The 10,926-nt window shown below is 41.9% G+C and overlaps 2 protein-coding genes across 2 annotated transcripts in view; one reads left to right on the forward strand and one right to left on the reverse strand.

Moving 5' to 3' along the window:
- The first annotated feature begins 2,370 nt into the window (after positions 1-2,370).
- slc25a29l (solute carrier family 25 member 29-like) lies at positions 2,371-7,539 on the forward strand. The gene is made up of 4 exons (XM_079752902.1): positions 2,371-2,486; positions 3,342-3,385; positions 4,580-4,663; positions 6,254-7,539. The coding sequence occupies exons 1-4, from the start codon at positions 2,453-2,455 to the stop codon at positions 7,001-7,003; spliced, it is 912 nt and encodes a 303-aa protein (XP_079609028.1). The 5' UTR covers positions 2,371-2,452; the 3' UTR covers positions 7,004-7,539.
- Positions 7,540-9,357: 1,818 nt separating this feature from the next.
- fancm (FA complementation group M) overlaps positions 9,358-10,926 on the reverse strand; it is a 29,624-nt gene continuing 28,055 nt past the window's right edge. The window contains 2 exon segments of the mRNA XM_079751922.1: positions 9,358-9,786; positions 10,520-10,814. Of these exon segments, the coding sequence (XP_079608048.1) occupies positions 9,660-9,786; positions 10,520-10,814 (422 nt within the window). The 3' untranslated portion in view covers positions 9,358-9,659.

Consider the following 10,926-nt stretch of genomic DNA (forward strand, 5'->3'; position numbering starts at 1 on the left):
GTTTTCAAAGTATGAGAGAGTGAGCCCCCCCTCAGAGAACAAACTTCAGCTGAGCCCCCACCAAATAAAAATGTTCAAAATCCCTGTGTTTTGAAAGATCTTTTAATTATTTTACACATTTTAAACATCTCTGATCATATCTTAAACATCTTTGTTCATATTTTACACATTTTAAATATATCTGATCATATTTTTGAAACATTTGAAAGATATTTTTGAAACATTCCAATCATCTTTGTGCGTTTTTAATTACATTTCTGAACACAGTTTAACATCTTTATCTAAGCATGTTTTTGTTTAACTTTTTTTAAATACATTTGAACAGCTTAATCTGTAAACTGCCAGTTTAGCCTCCTTTTTAGCTCACCTCTACTTTAGTGGGAGAAATGAGTTTGCGTTTGACTTTGCGTCTTCGCGTTTTTTTCTGTTACTTTTCTGGCTTATTTTTTCTCACGTCGCGCCCCCCCTGAGGAACTCTGGCGCCCCCCAGGGGAGGCGCGCCTCACAGTTTGAAAACCACTGACGTAGATTATGTAGTTCCTCAGAGGACGCTTATTGGTCCAAATCACTGCGGTTCAGCCACAAGCGCTGTAGCGACTAAGTGAAACAAACCATGCGTTCCAATACCCATTCTAGTACCATACTATTTAGTATGCCAGGAAAAGTTTTATTATATGTCCAAATACATGATATTTAAAATGCAGTAGCCTATGCCAAAAACACGAAAACAGGATGTTGCACTACATTCGGTCGAACTTGCATGCAAGCCAGCATGCTTTTTGGGCTATTCTGCCCCACAATCCCATACGTCATATCGACTGAGCCCGCGGACATCGATGGGTGGCACTACAGCTTTGCTCATCAGTTAAATCCCCTGTTGTATATGTAACAATTGTATGCATACTGTGTGCAACAGCTGTTGTACACAGTATGCATCCAATTGGTACCAGTACGTACTTTGTAACGGTAGCTGCAGTACAACTTACAAGTATGTAATGGAAGTCATATAAGTTAGTGGCTGGCTAAATATTACATTTATTTTACTTTAAACATTTATATCATGATCCATGAGATTCATAACTGGATCGTTTTGCAATGCTATTGTCATTGCACAATGACTAAAGAATGATTGTGTATTATTCATCCTATTCAGAATGACATAAAAAGTCATGATACTCAAGAACAAATTATTATTATTAATTAATTGTTTTACTGTCTGCGTAAGGAGCCAGATCCAATAACCATCAGCTTTCCTCGAGTCCTGTTTCTTCTGGTTTCTCATAGCAAGTGTGCAGTGTCCTGAATGCAGTAATTTATTCACATTGCTATACGTACAAAGGTAAAATGACAGGCAATGCCTTTGTAAACATGAACCTTCTCCGACATCTTACGCATCCCCAAAATCAACAAATAGACTACGTTGTGTTTCTAAATTTTCGGTTGATAGTATTCAGATTTACTGTTGATAAATATGTATTATGTGTGCCAAAAATACTTCTTTCAAAAACACACGCACATGGAAGATAAAACACACGCACATGGAAGATAAAACACACTTACTGTGATTAACCCCTTACTTTTCTAACGTTTTCCGTCCTAATACAGACTAAATATCAACATCTTACAATTGAACAGGCCTTTGGATGTCTTGATTATCACAATGACATGCATTTTTGATCTAAGTTATTATTTAAAGAGCATGCAAATTGCTGATTTCCTATAGAGTTGCATTTAAAAAGTGAAAATAGTGACAATAAATCATTGTTCTAGGCTTGGCCACCATCCACATGTTTAGCACGTGGTAATATATCAATGTTTTGAGTTTTGTCACCAGACGTTAATGTCACCAGATCAATTTAAGAATACATATTATGGGGTTAAAGTGTCCAGAGACACGCCGTGGAAGCGGTATGTGCAGCAGCCAATGACGGAGAGGGGTGGACAGGATCAGCTGGGGGAGTTGTCTAGTCCCGAGGGATGCGATTGGGCTTCCTCAAAAAGGACAGGCACACGTTTTGACTCTGTATTCCCCCCGCCTCCTCCCACCACAGAAATAGAAAGGTCGCATCTGTGGAAGTTGAGTTAAGTAGCCGGACCATCTACAGCCGAGAGGAAGGGAAGAGTAGTTTGTTATATTAACAGAAGGTTTTTAATCTGCCCCCGTTTAAATCCATCCGGGATTATATCCAGAATACCGTGTGGCCCAAATCAGAGCGTACAAGAAAGAGAAGTTTGGAGGGTTTTTTCATCATCAAACTTTGAAAACCCCAATCACATGCTGGTTGGATTATCAGGGGCTAGTTTACTTATTCCCAAATTGGGATTTTAAATTGTATTAAGCAAAATACCTCCATACACAACCTTAGAAGTAAATAGTAAGGAGTTGTGGGTCATTAATTTCTGCTTCGCTAGTTAGCTTGACCAATATAAAGCTGCTAACGTTCAGAGAGGGATGGCTTTGGACTTCGCTGCGGGTTGCTTTGGAGGTAAGTATTCCTTGCAACCAATACATCCTACATTTATAACTCATCCATACCTCACCACCATGATCAGATGCAAATGACGAGATCTCCATTCAGTTAGCTTCATGCAGGTAGCATTTTGAAAGGAAGAAGTTAGCACTGCTGCGTTTAAGTGTGTGCCAACGTGCTTTCAGTTTTATGAGTATGCATCATCAGGTCGATGCCACGTTATTGAAGAAAAAAGATCCCTCATCTGGGTGTGTACACACACGTTCATTGCTTGAGTTCAGACTAGGGGGGGGGACGCTATTGTGCCGGGTGTGTAGACTACAATTGGGTAATGGTGTCTGCAATGCATAAATTGTGTTGGTATGTGGCAATAGCAGTCCATCACTACAGTTACATTTGCGACCATCGCGTTAGCGCGTGACCCGGGGGAATGGGTCAGTTAATCTGTCAAGGGGATATTGAATGATAATGGTATTGTAACCTCCAGCGCCATGAATGATATTCTTTGTGAATAATAATTCAATTTTTCTAACAAATAACACTGGTATCTACTAGTTTGCATCACACAACTGATGAATGAACCAACATTAACTATTGTAATTTGTCTGTGGAGTTGGATAACATAGGCAAGCCTTTAAGCATTATATATAAGTCTGTGTTAAACATGCATAGTAATATTACTTATAATAAATGAAGTTGTAGTCTGCAAAATGTTACTCTCAATAGTCTTTAATAGAGCCTTTAAGCACACGTCAATATGATCTGAAGCAGGTTTTATCATGCTCCATCCAGTGAAGAGTGCTGTACTTTGGTAAATGTTTATGTTAATGTGGGGATTCTTTGTTAAATCTGTGTTCTATTATTTCCCAGGCGCTGCTGGTGTTTTGGTTGGACATCCTTTTGATACTGTAAAGGTGGGTCACTGTTATGTCACCGTACTCTTTGATCTTGTATAGCGAACGAAGAAGGCACTAGTGCCCTTGTAAAATCAAACACAAATAAAGTGTGTTGCCTCACTGTTTTCAGACACCATTGCATCAGGTTTTTTTTTTAACGATTTACACCTAAGTATAGGGCATTTATTTACCTATTTTAACCAGAGTCAAATATAATGAACTTGATTTATAAAATTGATTTGTTTGGATTATTCTTTGTTAATCTGGCTCCATTATCTGACTGAAAAGCTCAGTCTGCCTCTCAACATTTCTTTATCAAAATTATCCTGAAAATACCAACAGACTGTGATTAAATGGATTGGAAAAATTCAAATCCAAAGTTGCACTGGGTAATTTAACTGTAGGCTTCTCAGCACAGACAGACGGGAAAGGATGGTGTCATGCACAAACTTGTAAACTTAAGTACATCATCTGTGTGGAATGCAACAGAAAAGACAGTTGTTGATTTACCAGTGGGGGGGCATAGGTTATTATTTACTTTGACAACAGAACTCAAAGATAGAATAGAATGACAAGATCTAATGAGTCATAACGAATTGACATAGCAACACAAAGCAACGGTACGACCACCGGCAAATGTTGCATGTCTTTTGTCATTATCCCTAAAAATGATTCATACAGTTAGAATGCTGCTCATATCTCCCCATGACCTAATATTATAAATCAATCACAGTAGTTTAAACTAATACGAGGGACACATTTGTGAAACAGTCTCCAGGAAATTACACTTGTTTTTGGGTTTGTTGGGTGGTAATCAACATGTGCACTTAAGATAGATTGATGTTCTGAATGCCTATAATGAGTGTTTGTTTGTGTGTGTGTGGTGGGACGGAGGGTGGCTGTCTTTAACAACAACGATGTTACTGTGTTGTAAATGATAAAGAGACGGACAGCCTTTCCAAGGAAATGTAACCTTGTATGTCCAAGGCCTTCTTGTTTTCTCAAACCACGTTCCCTCTTGAGTTATCAGTGGTAGAGGAAAAAACAGAGGCAGAGACGTTGTTCTGTCTATTGGAAAGTACTGATACGTGACGATTTTCTTTAAAGCAGTATTTCCCAAGCTGTCGCATGAAGATCCTATGTAGCATTTGATGTACAGCGTGCCGCTGGTCTTTTATATTCTGCCCTTTACGCATTGGCCTTGCGTAACAGGTGAGGCTCCAAATTCAGAGTGTGGATAAACCCCTCTACAGGGGGACCTACCACTGCTTCCAGTCCATCGTACGCCAGGAGTCGGTGAGTAAACTAAACATCTTGTACTACTATGTACCACCAGAACTGTGTTCTCTTCTTTTCTGTATATTACAATGACACTTTACATTGTTAAAGGTGACAAATTATACCACCAGGTGTGCGTATGATTAGCCGTTACAAGCCGTTTTGAAATTCTGCTTTTCTGACATCACAAGTGGGCGTGTGACGGCTTATCACACTCACACCTGGTGGTGTAATATGTCACGTTTAAAAATGAAGGTCAGGATAATAATGTAGGATATATAATGTACTCTGCTTATACCCTGAAAGGAGCAGCTGTCCACAGCTGGCTATTGTCTTTCATAGTCACCCGCTCTTGCTAGTCTACAAACCCAGAAGTAGGGATGCAGGGATTAACCGATGTCACTATTAAACGCTTTTAAAATGTCACAGTTTGGTGACCCTACAGAGTTTCGGGTCTCATTCTCCAAAAAGTGACATTGGTCATTCTTTGTTCAGTGAGGGCAAATTAAACAAACAAGAAACAAGAAAATTGTTCAGCTTAAATTCTATAATCGCTGCATCTCTAACCACAAAGTGCTTTTCGATGCTCTGTCTTCATAGAGTTGTCATATTTGTCTCAGAAATATTGTTTCTCTGTCCCTTCAGTTGCAGTAGTTGTTTAAATGTGAATCCGACTTTTCCTTCAACCATAATAGCATATATATAGGCTTCCACGAAAGAGTGAACGAAGAGCTAGATCCTTCTTAGAAAGAAGAGGTATCTCCCACCAAGCCAAGTGGGGGATCCATTACTGGCCCAGTCATTTTATTTACTAACCTCTACTATGTGATTCCTATAGCTACTCAGCACTTTGTCCAGTATTTACATTGTTTTAACCTGGCAAGGTGTTTTGGTGTAGTTAAATTTTTTTTCAATTAACCTTTTTACGCTTTGATTGATATCAGAAGGTCTGGGAAGCTAAAAAAGAAAAGAAAAGTAAATGTAGTGTAAAATTGAATTCAATGGCCTAATCAGACGACATGATGGTGGTGTCGGGTTACAGGTCTAGTTATTATGCACCGCTGCCTCAATTGGCTCCATCCACCCAGAGCATGGAGCTTATCGCCAGTGGGGAAGTCAGGGAGCATATCAGCTAGCTGCGGTCAGCCAGGGCCTTATTTCTGTAAAGGCTAAATTAAGCCTTTGTACACGTTGGCATCGGAGGCCTGGGGGAGTGTGTCTGTATGGTCTATCAGTGTATGGTTTACTTCTGGGATCTCAGCGTGAGCTAGAGACAGCATGGTTGTGGGTGCAGATTTTAACACTAACCTTAATATATATATATGCAAATAGATTCATTCTGTAGTAAGCAACATTTTCAACAGTTAATTTTTAAAGAAGTGCAGAAATCCTATCGTCATGATCAACATGAAGCGTATAAGATAATATCATACTTTATTGATCCTAGGCGGGAAATTCCGGTGTTAACATATTTAGCGATAGCTTGTGCTTTTTTTCCTCCTCATTGACAGCCATAGAGGAGGTGTAGACGATTGTGTAATTATCTATTCTGTTAGTGCTTGTCCCGTTCATCTGACTAAAACACGCTTGCACCCTCGTCTTGCACAGATGCTGGGCCTGTACAAGGGCATCGGCTCTCCCATGATGGGGCTGACCTTCATCAACGCCATCGTGTTCGGCGTCCAGGGCAACGCCATGCGCTTCCTGGGCCGTGACACGCCGGCCAACCAGTTCCTGGCTGGCGCGTCGGCGGGCCTCATCCAGTGCGTCATCTGCTGTCCCATGGAGCTGGCCAAGACGCGCATGCAGATGCAGGGCACGGGCGAGAAGAAGTCCTCGCGGAAGCTGTACAAGAACTCCCTGGACTGCCTGGTGCGGATCTACCGCCGGGAGGGCATCCGGGGCATCAACCGCGGCATGGTCACCACCGTCATCCGCGAGACTCCGGGCTTCGGCATCTACTTCCTGGCGTACGACGTGCTGACGCGGCGCCTGGGCTGCGAACCCGACGACCCCTACATGATCCCCAAGCTGCTGTTCGCCGGCGGCATGTCGGGCATCGCCTCCTGGCTCTCCACCTACCCCGTGGACGTGATCAAGTCCCGCCTCCAGGCGGACGGGATGGGCGGGGTCCACCAGTACAACGGCATCGCCGACTGCGTGCGGCAGAGCCTGAAGAAGGAGGGCTGGCGGGTGTTCACGCGCGGCCTCACGTCCACGCTGCTACGCGCCTTCCCCGTCAACGCCACCACCTTCGCCAGCGTGACACTCTTCCTGATGTACATGCGCCAGGGCGATGGCTCCGCCCTCCAGGACTGTGAGACACAGGCTGTTTCGGTGCAGCCCACCAGCATGTAACTCCAAGCCCTCCCTGACCCACCGTGGAAGGGGGGGGAGGGTTAGTGTGCTGGTCCAGAGCTGAAGCACACCCATGCATCAGCACACTTTGCATCTTTCTTTGCTTCTCAGGGCCTTTGACCATCGTCGGGAGACGCAGCAGGGAAACCGCAGCTTGGAGAGGATCTGTGGAACCGGGTTGGTTTGTTTCCACAGTGTTGCAACGTTTTTTTCTGAACAGATTTTTTTTTCTAGAGAAGCATCTATTCCAAGGGAACTTGACTCCTTGGAGTGCCTTGACAAGTGACCACTTCTTTTGTATTTTAAGATTACAACTGTACTTGTAAATACGAACATCCTTGGTTTTAGTAAAGAGTCGATTGTTTTAATATTCGTTATTTAGGTGACTTTATGTAGCCTCGTGAGGCCATCAAGATATTGCAGTTTGCGTTTCGCAAGGAATATCAGTGTGGCCTTGGCTGGGTAGATCTGTATTGACCCGAATATGAGACCAGTTTGGGGAAAACATTGGGGTCGTCTTATATACGGGGTCTAGACTTTTAAATCACAATATACATTCACAACTTCCTGGTAATATTATCTTATACCTTTCATTTTACCAACTCCCATCTGGTTCTATGCTCCTTTCACCATAAAAACGGGGCGTTTCGGAGAATGACAAAACCCGGGCCAACCCCTCCACATCTCTCCCCTCTGTAATTATTTGGACAGTAGTGCGTCCTGGATGTTCTTATCCTTACGGGATTGTGTTTTAATTATCATGATTTTCAAACAAAATTATTCTTTTAAATAAAACTGAATTTATCTTAAAAAAAAAAGAGGGGGTGGATGTCTTGCATTCTCCAGTGAATCAGAGTGAGAGAAAAACCTTCCTTGAAGATTTAACATTTTTATCATTGCCATTCAGTCTATTTAATCATGAACTGTAACTCTTTCCCCCTCTGGATGAACAATCCTATTAATGATAAATTTTAAATTCTCCAGACTGAACTGCAGAGAGTAACTAAATGAACTCACCTGACCAGGATGGCCTCTCACGATGCTTGACTTTATGGGTTACATAGCCACTTACCATATCAGTTGTGTGGTTTAATGGGGACTGCATAGGAAATTGTTTAGGTCAAAGCAACACTTATTTTTTTGATTGCGTCTTCTGTGAGTATTAATTCAGTACTCTGGTTGAAATGCATCTGAATGAAAAGTAATTTGTTCCAAATGGCTATTTTAAAAAGAAAAGTATGATTACTTTCTTTGCCTCTTTGCAAAACTACTACATGATGCTAAAAAGCTTTTGGATTCACTGATTGTTAAACTCTCCTTGTTTTGAGTTAATTCATTTCATTTTTTCAAAGTTTGAGGCTCAACCAAGAGTACAATTTTGAAATTGGTCAAATAAAGCAGGAATGGAATTGGGACACAAGACATGGCCTTTTCAGTTTACAATTGACCAGCAGACCACGTCCAAGTCCTTATAGTTACACATTAAAAGGTAGCCATACATGTACACTACATATTTTTGGATACTATATTTATAGCTATTTAAGGATCTTTATACAGTTCCAGAATATCCAAACTTTCCTATGAAAAGTCATGTTACTGTAGAGTCTGTGGGACTTTGTCAAGTGGAAGATTCTATGCTGATTGTATGGATGGGAATCTGAGCAATACGTTTGTTTCAATCCAGTGGACAAAGTTAATTCATTTTAAATGTTCCTCTTGGTTTTCTTTGGCAACGGTTTGGAAGTACACCACCAAAGATCCTTTTAGCTGAAAGAGAAGCTCTTATTTGAAATAAGTTATCTTTGTTAAGTCTAAACTATTATTTTTTTCAGATTGAATGAAGCCAAACCAGTTAATCAGATTAAGTTCTTTTCTACCGTACCTTCATTTTGTTTTGAGAAACTGCTGTATCATAAATATGAAGTGTCTATTGGGTTAAAAAAAACAATCGCACAATGACAAGGGGATTATCTGTGAGTTTGGTTCTGCAATGTGTAGACCATTTTTCAGTATTCTATAACTTTATATATTTTTAGCTGTGCCATGTTGTGTTAAAACCGTCCAGTCCTGGGCCATGCCATTTGACAGATGAATGTGATCGCTGGCCTTGTAAAATGGTCACCACTGTTGCCTGTGTTATGAACATCTGTAAATGTTGAATCTGCCATTTGTCATTTTTTTTAATGAATGACTGATTAAACCAGTTACATTTATTTTATAGTCTAAGTGGTAAGAGGTAGACAACGCAGAGCAGTTGACATAACTTATAACAGGAAAATCTAATACTTAAGTTATACTTTATTAAGTCACAAAGAGGATCGACCCATTTTATCATGTCATCTGAAAGGGTACATTCAAGTGAACCAATTATTTAAATAAATTATTACTTGCACACAAATACAAGTGGCACAACAAAATACCATATTTAATCTAGGGCATCCACATTTTTATGAATAACTCCTGAGTACAACCAAGATTTCTACACTATGCGAGCAGCAACAAATAATGACAAACTCAAGGTCCAATATGGTCCAGTACAAAATAATAGGAAAAAATGATTGCATTGCATAGGAAAAAGTGACATAATTTGAGTGCAAAGGATGAGAAAAAAACAAAATTGAGCAGTAGTGATTTAGTGATTTGTAGCTTTAGCCTGCTACCTTTTCTTCTTGGCTGAGGAGGTATTTAGCAGGAAGGAGTCGCAGGAGTAATGTAGGCAGCGGTAGGTGTCCTCGGCTCGGCTACGGCTCATCCCCGCTCCCTTCTGGATGGCCTCTACGGAGCTGTGAGGGCAGGCAGGCCATGGTGGTAGGGAAGATTAAAGGGTGCATCCCAAAGCTATTTCCTGCATTCTCTTTCCAATTACTCCTTCACTCTATGCTTGAGGGAACGAGCAGTAGCAGTTTGGTGATCAGGCAGGCACCGGAGAAGGGAACTGCTCCTAGCTTCATTAAGGACTACGTGGTGGTTGATGATCCCGGCCAATTGCAACCTTCAGACTTACTTTATGGGCGTGTGTCTTATCAGGAAAAATAAGCACTTCCAGTGCACGATACACAGATTGTTCCTGGGCTGCCTCTCTACCTCACTAAGTATCGTGACAGTGGGTACAGTGGCAAACGAGGAGAACATCTCTCCATTTTGGAGGCAAGCAGAATTGTGTTTCGGATTTAGGTTTAAAGCCCCTGCTTGGTTTTAAACACCATTTAGCTGCCTCGGTGAGCGTTCAATTAATAATAAAATATGTAAGTTAAATTCAATTCAATTTGTACAGCCCTTATCGCCGGTACAGTCTCAAAGGGCTTAACAGGCCATATATTTATGACGTTTCCATTTAGGACAAAGACAAAGCCATCGTAAAGTAGAGCGACCTTCGCATTGTTTTTAGAAGCTTATAGACCATAGAGAAAACGGTCGTTTTTCGTCATAAAAATGACTAATGTTAGACACTGGATCTGATTCTCAGACAATGTCCTGTTTTTTTTCCAACAAGTGATGAAACACACGTGTCCTCACCTGGTGATGAACTGGGCCACGGAGAAGAAGTTGTGGACCATGTGGAGCGCTTGCACGTAGCCGACGCCCGGCAGCGCCAGGTAGAACTGCAGGGCCTGCTGCCGGTGCTGACCTCTGACCTCCAGGGGCACGCTGATGGCCTGGCCCTTCCTCTGCTCCAGCTGCGCCAGGTCGGCCAGCAGGCGGGTGCTGTCCCGCACGCCGTCGCTCCACAGCAGACGCACGCCGGCCTGCACCAGCAACGCCAGCGTGCTCTCGAAGAAGAGCGTCCGCTGGAACAGACGCCCCACCTCGCCTGAGATGGACAGACGGACAGAGACAGAGAGACAGAGACAGAGAAAGAGAGAGAGAGAGACAGAGAGAGAGAGACACAGAGAGAGAGACGGACAGAGAGAGAGAGAGACCGA

The sequence above is a fragment of the Pollachius pollachius genome, assembly GCF_949987615.1.
Source record: "Pollachius pollachius genome assembly, chromosome: 15".
NCBI lineage: Eukaryota > Metazoa > Chordata > Actinopteri > Gadiformes > Gadidae > Pollachius > Pollachius pollachius.